Source organism: Melanotaenia boesemani, chromosome 19, assembly GCF_017639745.1.
Source record: "Melanotaenia boesemani isolate fMelBoe1 chromosome 19, fMelBoe1.pri, whole genome shotgun sequence".
Classification (NCBI taxonomy): Eukaryota; Metazoa; Chordata; class Actinopteri; order Atheriniformes; family Melanotaeniidae; genus Melanotaenia; species Melanotaenia boesemani.
The window spans coordinates 13,821,144-13,837,948 of record NC_055700.1 but is presented as its reverse complement, the minus strand read 5'-3'; the positions used below and the strand labels follow the sequence as shown (position 1 = coordinate 13,837,948).

The following is a 16,805-nucleotide window of genomic DNA, read 5'->3' as shown; positions in this document are numbered from 1 at the left end:
CTATCAACCATGCCATCCACAGTCATATTATTCCTGCGCTTTGTGCAGTTATTAGACTCTTTCTTGTAATGTCCTACAACTATAAATGGAAATTTGAAAGCTGTCCCGAAGGCAATGAAATGCACGCTTAATCATAACATAATACTTCTTCACAAATTAGTTCACTTTTGATTGCATTTTTCCAAAGTACCTTAAAGGCAAATGGCTGATATTCATTCACCTTCAAGTATGCTTAATTATAGGCAAATCACTTGTGTCAAGTATAGGCAATAAGATAATCTCTAATAATCTTATAAATAAATCTTTTAAAATTATGAAGCCTTTGAAAGCAAAGTAGCTTGTGTGGGTAATTTAAATTTGGCCAAGAGAAAGGAGGGCACACTCCCATAGGTAGACATGGGCAGACACATGTGGGTCATATCCTCTATATTAAAAATGTATGATTTAATGTTTGATTCTCATTAAAACACAATCTATTCACATTTTCCTTGATAACTACAGACATGTACATCTTTATTTTGTTCACAACAGAAACACAATAAAAAGTGTAACTGCTAGCCCTTGAGTCATCACTTTGTAAAACTTAGAGTTCAAGTTACAGCAGGGGCTGTTCTATGAAGCTGACATGAAAGAAATTTCCTTTGTTGGTACTTGACCAGCTTAATTTCTGTTTATGTTACTGCGGTGCTAACACTGGAACCAATTTCTTCAACTGAATCGGTTATATAATTGATGCACCTTCCGTATTCCTGCCAGCGAGTAAGAACTGCTGCAAAGGAGCTTTAGAAAATTGCCCACTGATTCACACATTTCCCTTGTGTCACATACTGTATTTCTTCCCTTTGTGCACAAAGCTGAGTAAATAGCTAGTAAGTGTGCACCTCACTCGAGAGTCAGTGCAGAGGAAGCAGAATCTGCTCTAAAAGGAAAACGCACCTACTGACTTGTATGTTTTTCATTCATGTTTTTTTTTCCCCCCCAGAAAATGGGCTTATTCCTTTACAGTGTTGATGTCAGCAGCTGCCCTACTTTCTTCCATCCCTTTACAGTGTGAATGCCTCTGAAAATATTTGGGCATGCTCCAGTTTTAAGTTGGACTGCCACTAATCTCCTCGTCACCATAGAAATGGGGCATGATGAGGGTTTGCCTGTTCATGTTTGGTGGGAAGCTTCTTTTAGTGGTAGCTTTGGTTTTTGATGAATATCCTCAATGTTGAACATCTGTTGCCAATCTGTGTCCCTGATTTCTGAATTTAATCAGTCTGACACAGAAAAGTAGGAAATTATAAAAAGAATAAAATCATGCAAAGTGGTGCATTAATTATGGTTTGACCGCTGTAATAAAAGTGAACTGGAAAAGTCTCAGAAAAATACTCAAAATGTCTCTGATTAACACGGCTAATTAACACACTGATAGAAACAAATATTACCAAAGAAATTTCTCAACCACTATTGCTATATGCACCATCATATCATTAAAACTACACATTTGTTCTTCACCTGAATCAAACATAACCCACTAAATCTGCTCAGTATGTTTGCAAGCAAAATTGGTTTACACAGAGCTTGACTAGGAAATTTACTTGGACAACTGTCCTTGTCCAGGTATACAAGCACAGAAGGGGGTTCAGTTTTTTGACAGAAGTATGTCCAACTCTGCTCTGATAGGTAAAATTATGTTTATGTTGTTAGTACTGGGCTTTTTTCAGCTAGCAGTTTACATCACAGACCAAAACAAATGATAATCAACTTAACTGGCAACAAACTAGTGACAGGTTGATCAGTGACTTAGACAGCTTTACAAGCCTGTTTGTTTTTACATTCTTTACACTTCTGTGAACTAATTTCTAGTCCAAAGAACTGTGGAGCATTCAAACTATATATCAGATTGAGTCCCACTGAACTTATATACTTATGCAGGATAAATTCAATTGAGTAAAAAAAACAAAAAATGAGTACCATAGAGTACCACAAATCTAAGTTTACTTTCTTTGTTCAGCTTTTGCAACACGGTGGACATTTTCTTGTTGTGTTGCTGTCTATAAATCTTCCTAAATGCTGCACAGTGGAAATCTAAATAGTTGTAATGTTGCATTATTTTTCTTTAAAGTTTTATTTTCTGTTTATGTGTTTATCTTATGATTCATACTAGAAAAACGAGCATTTGCTCATGACTTCTACAACCAATTTGAAATTATTTTATTTTCTCTGTTTTTAATCTTTGTGTTATTATATTTAAAATAAATCTAAGAATAAAAGAAATATTGCAGCATTGCTGTTGTCTCTAACTGCTTTGCAGAATATGTAATATTTAAATTACTCCATGTCACACTGTGATATTACTTCCCAAACACAAGGTGTGCTAACTGATAATTTATACTGGTCTGCTGTTGTTGTAAAGGGAAAACAATTGCTTTCTGTTTTCAGAGTTGTTAAAAATACCCACCAACTGGCACATTTCTAATTATTAACATTTAAGCAAGCAGTAATTTAGTGACTTAAAATATGTATTTGCACTTTTTCATTTGAGTTTTTAGTAAATATACATTTAGCCCTTCGGAGTGTGCTCAACAGCCAGTGAATAAGTCTGAGCTCCTTCACTGAAAAGCTTCCGGCCACTAAGCTGCTGGAAAAATAAATTTGCACAGCTGCACATACACACACATACAAACACTCAAATGGGAATTAAAGCAGGGCTGGCCGTTTAAAAAATGACAGCCACACTCGCAGACAGTTAGCTTTTGATGTATAATGTTTGTACTCTTTCTCTGAGTTAGAAGAAAGCAAACTATTTGCTGTCAAAGTTGCCTTTTTTCTACATCTCCACATACAGTGTGCTCACACTAAAAAAGATGGATGCTGCCAATGAACATAATGAGTCTGTCAGGGTTTTGAGGGCAGCTTGTTCTCTTCTAATTTCACATTTATGAGAATCTGTTTAAGCTGCAGAAGTGTTTATAATGCAGCATTCATGTTGGAAGAAGTAGAGATGTGGTGTGATGAGGACCCTCTCTCGTTCTCACTCTTTGGTACTTTTTCTCAAAAAATGTCAAACTGTTGATTCATGATGAAATGAAAGAATGTGGTGGCCACTTCTCTTTTCTGTTACCCCAACCCGTCAAATCAGTCTACCTAAGGTGAGCTCGTATGTATTCAGTTAAAGATAAATCAAGCTTGGGAACAGATAAGAAGTGTCTGCAAACGTGCAACCGTTGAGTAGTATATATCACCATTGGGAAACACTATACTTTAAGCATCAGCACAAAATAACAAGTACAAAATAAGCTGATTGCTCCAATTCAGTTTGAGATTCACTGGAAGAAAAAAAAAAAATCTCATCTTTCAGTTTTTCATAGAATAAATTTTGAGGAAAACAGACACTGGCAACATCTTGACAGCATCAGCTTGTCATGAGAGAGCATTCTCACTCTGTTTCCCACAGTTTTGCTGCATTTATTCCTCTAATTGGCACATGTCAGCTAATCTTTCTGCTGTGCTGCTTTAATCTGGATGAAGTATTTCATGAGAGCAACATACATAAAAAAAATGTTGATGCAGCAGAAGTTTGCAAAGTTACTTGAGAATATTTTTATCTAATCTGGAAAGTCTTTGGGAAACTGAATAGATTTGAAATTAAATGAAAAATCATCCTTAACTGTGTTTCCATTAGTTCACTTGTTAAAAATATATTTCTAAGATCAGATTGTTTGTCAGACATATAACAATATTTTTGCCCCAACAAGAGGGTGTATATCAGAGAAGTCTGGTGACACTAGTTCAGATATGGAAGTGGATTTAGTTGAGAGAAGACAGGTATTTCCACTGGGTTACATTGTGAAGCAGTGAGTGACAAAAGGAGAGCGTGAGGAGCAACTTAACAAGCAGCTACTGGAGTGTATATTTTTATTTCTGACTTTTTTTTAAGGGCTATCCAGTCAAGATAGGTATGAGGTGTGACAGGTGGCTGCTCTATTTTAAACACATCATGTAAAGTTTATGTTTATTTACCTTTAAATTAATTTTACATTATGTGAATATAAACAAAACTCTGAAAAATATGTCGTATGAAACATCAGTAAAACACTGATTCTCTGCAATGAAACGTTTCCCCTTTGTCTCTTATTAGTCATGGATGAATTCCATTTGTCTTCTCTTAGCTCATCACCACTGTTCACACATACACGCACACTCACACACCACTCACGCTGCATGCTATTTCTGGGGATGTGTTGTCTTGACATCCAGATTTACAACCAGCTCACTGAAATAGTGCAGATGTGAGGAATGTCTCTGAAATATTGTATCAGTCATAGTAACTTATCAGTGATGTTTTATTCAATTTCTGCCTCCAAACAAATTTTTTAAGACTCAATATGAGTCTTAAAATGTAAAATATTGGATGTAGAGAAGTGTTCTAAAATAATAGCAAGATTACAAGATTAATCTCAACTTTATATTAGTTGTGAGGGTCCCAAGGAGATTTGTGCCATTTGATTAATCTACAAACCTGTGAAAGCAAAAAAGCACATTATAAATCTGCAGGTACAGGGACAGGCTACTTGCGCTTAAACAGCAAAGCTGTTCCCTGATGAGGTTGCTTTTCTGCAAACAGATGCTGATATGTTCACAAATATCAAATGCACATGTCTAATTTTTATGTGTATGGATTGTGAGAACAACTGGGAAATAATAATAATAACCCACTGATGATTTATTTCTCATTCCTTTAATTTTTCACTGATAGGTATTTATAAAGTATGATTGAGAATTTGATTTGAATCTAAAATTAAGTCCATTTCACCACACTTTTTTAAAATCTTCAGTCTTAAATGCATTTTTTCCTCCTTCACCACCCTTATCTCTTTCTATATATCCCTGCCTTTGTTTCCCTTAATCATGAACCTCTTACTATCTATATGTACAACCAAAACCACACACACAAACTGTACACACATACCAGTCTGAATGTTGTTAATCATTGTGGATTGTAGTGTTGGATGCATTCCCTTGACTTTCTTTAAGTATGAATGATTTTCCTGTGATAGAATGGTGTTTGGCTTCATTTTAGCTCACCTTTAACTATTCATAACTGGGTTATATAATGGCAATGCATCAGCACAGAAGGTAGCGTAGATAAGAGCTTTGCAGACTTAGTCCTAAGAAGGTAATGCAAAGCATGAAATCCTTTTCTCCCTCACTTTTAATCATGCACATTCTTCACCCAGAAAAATGACATCTGCTCCACTGAGCATGTAACGGAGCTGGGATAAGAGTTTAATTCGCACTTTAAGGGGCTTCTTGTGATATGGGGACCTTTTTCATTAACGTGAGTGTTTGATGACAATAGCAACACTGAGAAAATTAAACATTTTGCCGACCAATGATGAGAACAAAAATGGAGCAAGCAAATAAGAAAGCAAACAGTCTAGTTTACCCAAAGTTGATATTGTACTTTTAAATGTCACTCATTACTTTATGCATCATCTGGATGTGTTTTTCTAGAAAACCTTCAGCTGCAGATGGAGAGGGGAACAGCCGTCTGTGGAGTGTAATTGACAGGGTTTGAAACAGCTATTTATGAAGCCCTTTATATATTAGCACATGATTTGATTAGATAAGGCTTGATGAATAGCTTACTCTCTTCAGGTCTGAGGCAGACACATGGCCAGTAAAGTAGACCAGGATGGTGTGTGTGTCTTTGTGTGTGTGTGTGTCTCATTAGGTGTGAAAGACATGGCCCTTAACATCTTGCTCTTTGATAGGTTTTGAATCGAGGCTTTGATTGCGACAGAGCAAGTTCTAAAAATAGCATGTTGGGGAAGAAAGAGGGGAAGAGATAGAATGGCAGACTGATAGAGAGAGAGGGAGGAAGGACGCTGGTTGCTTTGGACTCCCAAGAGTTAGTTTCTAGTGAGCTTTTCCATCACCACCTCTACGTTTTTTGTACATCACATTTTCACAACTCCTCCTTTCAAGCTCACAACTCTGCCTCTCCTCCCTGATTCCATCTGTCTTTCCCCCTCCTTCACCACATTCCCCCCTCCTCCCGCCCACCTCTTCTCTCTCACTGTCTTTCGCACACACGTTGGCATGCACGTTATCACCGAGCTGGGTCAGGAGCCGGGACTGCAGCAGAAGCACAAACAACAAACAGGACAAGGAGGAGAAAAGAAGCACTGACACATCCTAAAAAAAAAAAAAAAACTCACAGGAAAGCAAAAACCACTGGAAAAGCATCCATTCGTTCTCCAAATAGAGTTTGCATGTGTGGATGAACTGTGCTTTTCTTCGCTGCACTCTGGAACACACAATAATTATAACACACACACATACGCTCATTCAAAAACGCAAGCACAGATGCCGGTGTCTAAGGTAATGCATGTTATCTTTTCATTATACTGTACTGAGACTAAAAGCTGTTTTTTGGGGGACTTTTGGTGCTTTTTCTAACAGAAGATTGGATTTATTTAGTGTGTGTGGATGTTAAATTTGCTTTTCTAATGTTTAAATGTGAGGTTATTTCACTGTCTTGGGGTTTTGTGTGTTTAAATCTTATTTTGCTTGCCACAGCCAGGTGTCCTGTGAATGCTGTCTCAGGTGATGAGTGAAATCTTTTGGTGTGTAGTAAGGTTTTATGTTATGAGATTAGCTACAGGATATTTATGTTTCTGTCTTTTGTTTCCAAGTTTATCCATTTATTTTTCATTTATTCTGTTACCCATGAAGCTTTAAAGCGGAGAGGGGTTATCAACTGCTTTTATGCCTGAAATCAATACATTTCTTTATCATTACAGAAAATATATGCTCATTCCTCTTTGGAGTTCACGTCTTTTCTTCGTGCAGTAACTAACATTGAAGTGTCACATACTGTATGAAACTGTCTTTGAACTGTTTTGTCTGTGATGGATAGTTGTTGACTTGAGCAAGGTGTGAACAACAGCAGAGGTGTGTTCTTTCTTTCAGTGTCAAATGTTCCTTGTCAGAAAGAGAACAAGCAGAAAAGTCCTTCTCCTGAGAAGAATTTTAGCCTGAGGTGACAGAGAGATTAGAGAGCAGATGAAAGAAGTGAATGAGATAGTATAATGAGGTTCAGTTAGCCCCTTTGGTAAAATTGTTTGTCTAAGACACATATGTCAAACTGGTCCAGCAAAGGGCCGTGTGGCTGCAGGTTTTGTTCCAACCAAGCAGCAGCACACCAGATTTGACTGATTCAATCAACTGATCTCAGTCTTCAGACAGCTGATTGGTCAAACTGTGTGCTCTTGGCTGGCTGGAACAAAAACCTGCAGCCACACGGCCCTTTGCTGGACCAGTTTGACATGCCTGGTCTAAGACATTGTGAATTATAGCTTCATGTTGACATTTGCTTTTGAAACTATTGTCATATGTGACCTAATATTTTTGTAATATTTCTATTTATCAGTCCAGTAAAAGGAATTTTAGCAACAAGAGGCACCAAGACCTGTCAATATGTATAGCTCACCTTTACCAGGTGACACGCCCCTCCTTGTCTTTCTCCTGCTTTCCTGTCTGTACTTGCGGTCCTAATCAGATAGAGGCCAAAACATTTGACTTAAAACAAAAAGAAAAGCGAAAAACAGTTGACATTAAGCATGAGTGGCTGTTTGTCTCTGTTAGTGCTTTCAGACAGACATTGTTCTGGTTCTAAGCTTCAGCTCCATTAAAGAGTATCAGAACCTTGGTGCTCTCTGGCGAACTAGATGGTGTTTACACAGTTAAACCTGAACCAAAGTGGGAGGACTTTACTCCACGGAAGTAATTGTGGAAGCAAAGTGGTGAAATACATTGATCATGTTCAAACTTTTATTCTGTATATAGTTAACCTACTGCTTGGAAGACCCAGGGGTGGGAGGCTATACTCCTGTTGTTGGACATGTAACATCACATCCAGCTCCACTTTTGCCTAAGTCTTTTTTATTGTGACAGTATTCCTTCTTCACTTTGTTAAGCTTTTTGATTATTTGGTCTTGCGATCAGGTAAACCCAGCCGTTACATCTTTGATGAGGTCACAGTTCATCCAGAACCACTTGTTTTGGTTCCGGAAAACAAACAATTTTTCTTGGTTTGAACATGCCAACCAGTTCAGAATTAGGTTTAGGAACCAGTGCTGGCACAGAGCCCTGACGGCGTGAATGGGTAATATGATGAACTGGCAACCTGTCCAGCGTGTACCCTGCCTCTTGTCTGATTGAAGCTGGCTCCTGCCCCCCACAACCTTAAATTGTAAGCAGATATAGAGAGTGGATGGATGGATGGATGGATGGATGGATATTTGACATTTAAATGTTTGTTCTGATGTTCTCATTCAAATGGTTTGTAAAATATTACTTTTGTACTACTGAATAAATATTTTGGTACGCTTCTTTTACAGCATAATAAGATATCTGACAAACTTTGTTTTTGTTGTCACTGAATGCCGTCCCAAAGGAGCTTGTTTATTTTCTTTCTATTTAAAGTACCCTGAGATGACTATTTGTAAATGTACAGTTTAAACTTAATTGAACTGATTTAACAAGAACACTGTATATTGTAACATTGGTTTTATTGGAATATATTAAGTGGATATAACTTAATTTTATTCTAGTTGTTAGTAATACCAGTCTGAAATAAGTTATATGAACTTTGGAGGGAAACATGTTGAATCATTGTAATTAAGATACGTACATAAGAAATTGTGACAGTGGGTGAGCAAGATTTCCCACAATGCTGTTCACTTCTATCATCAACAAATTAGACATCATTCACTGTAAGAAACTTTATACTTTTACTTTTACTTGGGCAAATTAGTAATAGTTGAAATAGTTGTAATTTATGTGAAATTTATCCAATCAAGTTTCTTCCACAACATCATGAACCTACAGCAAAATCAAATTAATCAAGTTTGTAAAAGTTTGATAAACTAAAACCATTTTAATTTATTGTACTCAATCACTCAGATTAACAAAAACTTTTGAGGATTTTTTGAGGCAACAAGTTTGCATTTTATTTTCTAAGTAAAGCCAACTAGTTAAATTTTACAGTGTAAAAAAAGTAACATGGGGGAAAGACACTTCTTGAACTAATTTCCAAAATAAAAAAAGGTTTTCTGTGGTACCCATAACAACTTTGGTTTCCTAGTCATAGAATATATATAAAAGATGAATCTAGCCACTATGACGTCACCCACTGTCTAATGGATGACTGTTTTAAAGCCTTGAGTTTGTCATTGGCTGCCCCAGCCTCAGGCTATGGAATCAGATTTGATGGGCAATCTGTGTGAGAACCACAGAGCAAGAAGCACTTCTGTTTGGCAAGGTAGTGACCACGCCACTGATCCTTCACTCAAAGCAGTGACAGGCTTTATTATTTTTGCTGTTAAGTTACTATAACAGCATTCCTCAAGAGGCAATTCAAGAAAGGTTTTGGCACCTTCACTTCCAGCCTCAGAGAATTTTATTGATCATAATGTCATTCAACAAATAAGAATGTATTCCTAAGTATATATGGCATATTGTTAAGCTTTGTTTTTACTATTTGTTTTACAATGGAAAAATAATATGAACTGAAGCTGCAGGTAGTGCTGCATTAGAGACATTAGTTTTATGTGTTTAGTCATTATGGGGAAATGTTAGCTTTGGTGACTACTTACCAAATTTACAAATATATTTGCATGTATGGAAAAGTAATATATCTTTTATGTTAATAGAAAGTTGACATTGACCTAGCTTTGGTAAAGATTGGCTAAACTCTTCCAGTTTGCTAACCATGGTAATGAAATCATTCCAACTTACCTCCTCATCAAGGCTGTCTTTCAAACAGAAAAGGTCCATTCATGTCATTCATGTCTAACATAATGTGGCAGGCTATGATTCAGAGAAGTTGTGGAGTCCAAACATATCCATTTAAATGTAACCATAGAGTGCGTACAGCACAATAACAACAAAACATAATGGAGCAATAACTGTCAATCAGTCACAGCTTAAGTTAGACTGTGACATCCTCTTGTACTGTGTAAAAAAGTACAGAAGTTTGACAATTTGGAGTTTTGGCATGAAGATCTTTGATTAGGATTTTCTGGCACTGTATGACAGACATGCATTATTTTGTCTGTATAGGGTCCAAAGAAATATATGTTAGCAGTATAGTTGAGTGTTTTGTAACAGCAGAAATGTACCGAGAAGAAAAATTTATGCAAGTGTAGCTAATTTCATTATAGACTGGCTTCGATGAGGGTGTTAGCTTAGCAGCTATAGAAATTAAAAGGAAGTTTTTCAATATGACATTATTCCTGTTTCATATATTGTTATTCTATGACTGCAGCTGCATGTTGTGTGTGTTTAAACACTACATGCATTTGACTCTGTGTTTACACTGGTTATGTGTCCATTGTGTTCTTTGTGCATCCTGTGGGACTTTGTGTAGTGCCTTAATGTCTTCACAAAGAAACACAGGGTGGGGTGGGGTGTGTGTGTGTGTGCATGTGTGTGTGTGCATGTGTGTGTGTGTGCGTGCGTGCGTGCGTGTATGGGGGGGGTGTAGAGGCACAAATTGACATGATATGTGCACACTATGTTGAACAATATTTGCAGACAAACATGTGCAATCATAGAGGACATTACAGAGCAGTTAGTAAGTTCGGGTGGACATACACACCACATGTTTCTCTCCTCTTTCATTGCTTGTTCTCTTCTCTATATCTCTGTCTCCTCCCCCTCTCCCTCTCTCCCTTTCCTTCTCACTTGTTTGTGCAGCTTGGGAGTCTACCTTCTTTGCCTCTTGGGCATTCTCTCTCTATCTCTCTCTCCGTCTCTTGCCGTATCTCTGCACAGTTCAGTTGACCTAGCCCATACTGACAGAATCACACATACCAGCTCAGCTAGCCAGCCACAAACACTCACACACCAGTTTGACAGCGGAAGTAGGCCACTTTTATTGGGATGCGTGGAGAGCCTCTATCTGCTTTTAGTGGATTATAACCTAGAACTGCTTCCTCTTGCCAGGTAGGGAGTTTTCATGCTATCACTTTATTTTGAATTCATTCTGAGCATCATTGTTGTTTTGCAAGATATAAACTTAATGGTCTCAGGAAAATGGATTTAATGGTGAAGAGAAAAGATTTTACAGGATTCATGCAGGTACTTAGAGTTGCTGGTGGTGGTTGTACTGCTGGAAGGCAAGGAGGGGTTTTAACATGGACAGGGGAAAGAAATAAGAAAATGAGATGGGGAAAAAAGATAGGAAAAAGCAATAAAGGCCCATTTATCACTGGGCATCTTTATGACAGACTCATATGAAAAGTGTTAGTCATTATTGCATGCTGCAACTTCTTCGCCTTGTGGTTTGCTATTGGTTTAATTTTTTCAAATTTTCTGTCATTGTTTTCCTATTTTTTATTTGCCTGCACTGTCACTTCAGCCAGTCATCCCTCTGTTCTCTTCCAGCTTTAATAACTCTTGCGCATCATTGTCCTTTTAACGTCACCTCCCTCTCAATAAAAGGGAGTTATGGGCAATATTTTTTTCAACAAGAGGCCTTATTTGATGCTTGTTTTTCAGTAATACCTGAACAAATGTGTGCCACTGACATGACTTTCCCTTCCACATGGAGTAGTACTGAGAAGCGTAGACTGGGAAAGGAGGATTATAGGAAAATAGCCATTAAGAAGACATGCTTTAAACCAAGAGCCAAGCTGAAAGTGATGCAAACATGAGGAGAGAGCAAACTGAGGGACCACAGGGGAAAAACAACAGGAAGCACACTGAGAAAATTGCTTTTCGCTTTTCCTCATTAGGTGAATTGTGGGGTTATTCTCCTCTTAGATGGAAAAAATGAGTAAGAGAGAATTAGCTGCAGGGTTTGCGGTGTGTGTTGGTGCCTGTTGATATCCAGCAAGATGATCAATAAGTTGAGTAAATGGTTGTTTGAGCTGGAATTGAATTTACATTATACTGGTGTAAAGATGTTAAATCTAGAAGGCTCTAAGCAAGATAAAAAAAAAAAGTCTGCAGAAACTAATCTCTCCTCTTCACCTCAGTCTTACCGTTGTGTGTGATCAATAGTAAATAGTGTCAGTTGTGTACATGTTGTGTACATGCAAACACACATATGAATGTGATTTATCAGTTGTTTTCGCAGTCCCAGCTTGAACAAATGATATATTTGTTATAACCTGAGCAGTGTCACACACATTACAACTCCTTGTTTGTCACTTATACATGCTGAAAGACAGAAACAAAATTCTTATATACAAACAATCTAACTATTCACCCCTACATCACACAAACATCAGTCCAGAAAACTTCATTTGACCTACATCATTTCATGGAGACATACCTCAACCAAAGTTTAGCCTAAAATCCGGTCCTCATAATAAAATGTAATGACTTACATTATGCTTCTTGTTGCCACATGGGAGGCAAATCCTGACAATGTGACTGTTTAAACTGATTTATGCCCCCAGAACTGCACACACACTCCTCTTCCCCTCTTTCTGTGAAGGCCTTTCCAGTTCTCCTCAGTGGTCACATTGTCTTCAGCTGCCTGGCGTCATGGGGCAAGTTACGTCAATGACATTTTGTCTCTGAATCCTCAGCTTCTATCAATAATGCCTTGCAAACCAACCCCATCTTTCTGCCCTCTCTGGCTGTCGTGGACTGCGCCTGGTTTATGTGATTCTTCCAAAGATCTGCAGGCTTTGCAGTGTGCCTTGCTATTCTTAAACTAATTTGATTACAATACAGTGACTAGGCATGGGTTCCTGTCCAGTCTCACAAAAATATGTAATAGCTATATTGGTCCACAGGGGTTACAGGGTGTATAATTGTTAGATGATCATGAGTTTCTTTTGGGTGTGTACTTGTTTGAGTCAGTCTGAGCAGAGCTTGTATGTGTTGATGATGCTTCTATTGCACTACTATGACATCTTAAGTAGTGAGGAAGTGTTCTTGCTATTAAGAAGCTGACAACAATGTTAAAGTTGAAAAACAAAAAGTTTGAGCAAAAAATATGTATGACTGTTTAAAGGGCTTCATCACAAAATCTCCTGACATTATCTAAACCTGTGATTTTATGCAATAAATAGATAAATCCCAAATAAATAAATAAAAAAAAATAAAGTAAGATCATTTTGGTAAAAATTTTGTTTGTGACTTATGAATCATTTATATTGATTTATTTAGTCATTTTTCCTGCAAGCTTTTAGTGATTTACACTCCATTCTGTTACTACGTGAGGCAACATTAAGTGCTTGGCGTTTGAAAAACACCAGCATTTAGTCATTAAATTAAACAGAAACAATTCTAATTTTAAATATTAAATGACATTTTCTGTTACAGTAGCAGTAACTGTTTAAAATTATGTCTGTATTTTTCTTAATCTTCTCAAGCCATCAACTAAACAACTTTGAGATATTTTAGAAGAATTCAGATTTAATCATGAAATCATTAAATAAAACCCCAATCTTTCCTAATCACCAAATGTTAGTACATAAGTAACATAAGCACACCTGGAAATATACTTGATACTTAATAAGTTTTACTAAATATTAATGAGAAAAGAGTTTATGCTAATTAATTGATAAGTCCAAGGTTGAAGTCTCTGCTGCTCTGCTTCAGCTGTTGAGACAAACCTGCAGTTCTGGTACTGGGAGTTTGTACTTAAATCGAATATTGATGCTCTTGTTGTGTTTTTTTTTTTTTAATTCATGTTGTTGTCTAACATACTTAAAAATTAAACTGCAGTCACATTTAAATACTAGAGCTGTATTGACAGATATTTTCCCTGTGCCAGTAATATCGACGCAATCGTCTTATGATTTATTTAGTAAGATGTACTTCTATGTTCCGTTGTGCACCTCTTTTATCTACTGTACCTTTTACATTTGCTCCTTGCTCTCTTTTTCATGTTCTGGATATTCAGGCTGGTCACAGCGACAGATAAGTAACTATTACCATCTCATCAGTCTCAGTAAACTCGAGGGGAAGAAAGGCTGGTGCATTGCGGTGCATATAATAAGGCCATTCAGGGATCGATCACTTCTATGGTTGGACCATTTCAAGAGGGCTTGGTGTTACACAAAGCAATAATGGCTTTTAAATATTCAGACCTCCCTTTGGTCAGCACAGCTCATTTTAAAGCAGTCCTAATACATCTTTAGTAGGCACAGATGTATACACACCTACAGACCTACAAATGGAATGTCTGCTATTAGCAGCAAACATCTGGGTTGTTATTATATCAGATGTTGTGTGAGGCACATGCACAACTCCCTCAATCTAGAGAGAACATGTGATTGGAGGAATGTTGAAAATAAATCATGTAAGTGTAAGTGTGTGTGAGTTTATGTAACAACCTGTGACGTGGACTGGAACATATGATTTCACTTAAGGCAAATAAACAACTTGTGTATGACTATATTTGGTGGAAAATAAAATGGTTCACAAACAAGTTTGCTATCACTCTTGAGGGAGATAACAGTAGCATCACATCCCCAAGGAGCTGCCAATAACAGTTTTCCACAGAATCAAGCTTTCAGGTCCCGGCAGTGATTTTTTGTCTGCATGTTGTCTTATGGTGTCGTAAGCGTCTAGGACACAGGAAGCGTGTGTGCTTATCTGACCAGGTACCCTGAATTAATTGCTGAATCTTCTTTATTAGTTTAGCCGTTATAGTGAAATTGTTTTATCCACAAGGTAACAATTGTTTGCAGTTTGATTTTGCTGTCGTTGTCTTATGTAATGGAAGCAAGATCAGAAGTTTTGGTCTTGTAGTTTCTGGTTTAGGCTTTCAGGGTTAAGATAGTGGTTTGGTTCTTATTTATTACGGTAACTGGTAAATTATGCTGCACACATTTAAAGAGAAATCAAGTAGCTACAAATAAAAACTTTGTATAGAAAAACCTGTTGTGGTTAGCTAAATGAATTCAAGGGTTAGCAAAATCCCATGGCTTTCAGGCCCCTGATGTCTGTTTTCTTTGGGACTATGCTTTGTTTTTTACTATGAGAAATATGCAGTTGTAGACTTTTTCGTGTTTTCAGTTTTTCTACTTGAAGCTACTTTTAGTCATTTTTTGCTATGAAGGACATATCTTTCCACATAAACTCCTTAGTTGTGGGTGAAAACGTGCTTATGGTTTTGGTGACTTCTTTAATTGACGAGAAGCTATAAATGCTCAATTTGACTGACAATAGATAAATAGATATTGCTTAACCTAAAGTATTAAACAATTATGATTATTAATTCTCATGATCTAATTATAATTATCATTTAGAATGATCATAAATGTTATTATAATTTCCCTCAAGGGATTAATTAAATACTTTTGATCCCAATGTGTTAAGGTAAAAATAATTAAAAATAATACTCAAGAAACACTTGTATATTTATTTTTGATTACGAATGAATGAAAATAAAAGAGACACTCTATTTTCTGTCTTTGTAAAAACAAACAAACAACCAGAACAACAACAAGAGATTCTTGGTGTATCTCAGTGTCGTCACCATGTTGATTTAATGAAGACTCGGGACGTGATAATTCTGTTCTACGAAAATGAAGTTAGCTTGTTCTTGCTCAATGTTCATGTTACCTTTTTCCTCTGGGCTACATGAACAGGATATCTTCTCTAAACCTATCCAACCTTACACATCCTTTGTAGTAATCAATAAGATTACTTTTTACTCTCTGTATAAAAAGGAGTAAAAGCAAGTTAGTAAGGCTGATGGTTTGGAAATACGAAGAGAGGAGCACCAGTGACAGGGAGTGGCAAAGAAGAAGAATCAGCTCCTCTTATTACTTTTTGGACAGCACTGTTGATGCAAATAAACTGGACTTATTGAAGTTATATTTGACTTTGGTAAGCCTAATATCAGGTACATCAAACCACCAACTGCCATTTATTAGACTGAATAGAATAAAGCAGAAGATGACTTTAATGCTCTTTAATATCATGCATAAGCTAAAAACAAAAAGGACACAGGAAATTAAAGGAACGAAGGAAGGAGAAGGAGAGAGATAAAGATGAAGGATGACACTTTGTAATTGAAGAACGGGAGGGGTTTGGGGAAGTTATGATGACAGAGTTCATAGGTACACCTTTAGCTTTTAGAGAACACACAGCACAGCTGCTCCCCTGGGATGGGTCTCCTGTTGCCATGGTAACCATGGGACAGAGGTCACATGATTATTCCTGGGTGACAGAATGCAGGAAATAATGTCAAGGCTGTTTTCCCTCTACAGCCTATTTGGCTTAAAAAATAAACCTATTTGGAATTCCCTTTGTGCAGCAAGGGAAAACATAGATCTGCATATATAGTTTTCTTTTTAATTTTTGGTATTTGTTTTCTTGTTTCTAAACTTGAATGAAATCAGACTGAACAAATCTAAATCTAGGAAATATGAGATACCCCACAAGCTTCCATGAAGCTTGCTGTAAAACAACAACTACAAAAAACTAGACAACAGCATTTGATTGATTTTAATTGTTATGTCGTGAAGTTTGGGAGAACAAACTTGGCACATTTAAGCCTGAACATGGCACTGCTCATCATGTTTTCACAGTTTAAGGGCCAATTTCAGAAAAGGGGCTTAAAGAAAGCCAGGACTAGGCCTTAATCTTAAACCACTACATTTAAGTACATTTCCTAATCTTAGTTTAATGTTGTTTTAGTTATTCTAATTCCACAGAGTCCTGGATTAAGCTGAGTAAACCTGATGATGGAATCTGTGTTTGAATCTGATAATAAATCACAAAGTGATTTAAAATCCTGCATTTAAAAACTGCATTTGAAAAAACAAAACAAAACAAAA

At 36.9% G+C, this 16,805-nt stretch overlaps 1 protein-coding gene across 7 annotated transcripts in view; it reads left to right on the top strand.

Moving 5' to 3' along the window:
• rgs3a (regulator of G protein signaling 3a) overlaps positions 1 to 16,805 on the top strand; it is a 115,174-nt gene that overhangs the window by 57,678 nt on the left and 40,691 nt on the right. Inside the window, exon 1 of one of the 7 annotated variants that reach the window (XM_041970497.1) lies at positions 6,080 to 6,372. The exons of 5 other annotated variants lie outside the window; for them this stretch is intronic. In XM_041970497.1, coding sequence (XP_041826431.1) covers positions 6,358 to 6,372 — 15 coding nt within the window. In that variant the 5' untranslated portion in view covers positions 6,080 to 6,357. Of the gene's footprint in view, positions 1 to 6,079; positions 6,373 to 10,881; positions 11,002 to 16,805 lie in introns of those variants that run through there. One more of the 7 variants, XM_041970498.1, reaches the window with a different exon arrangement.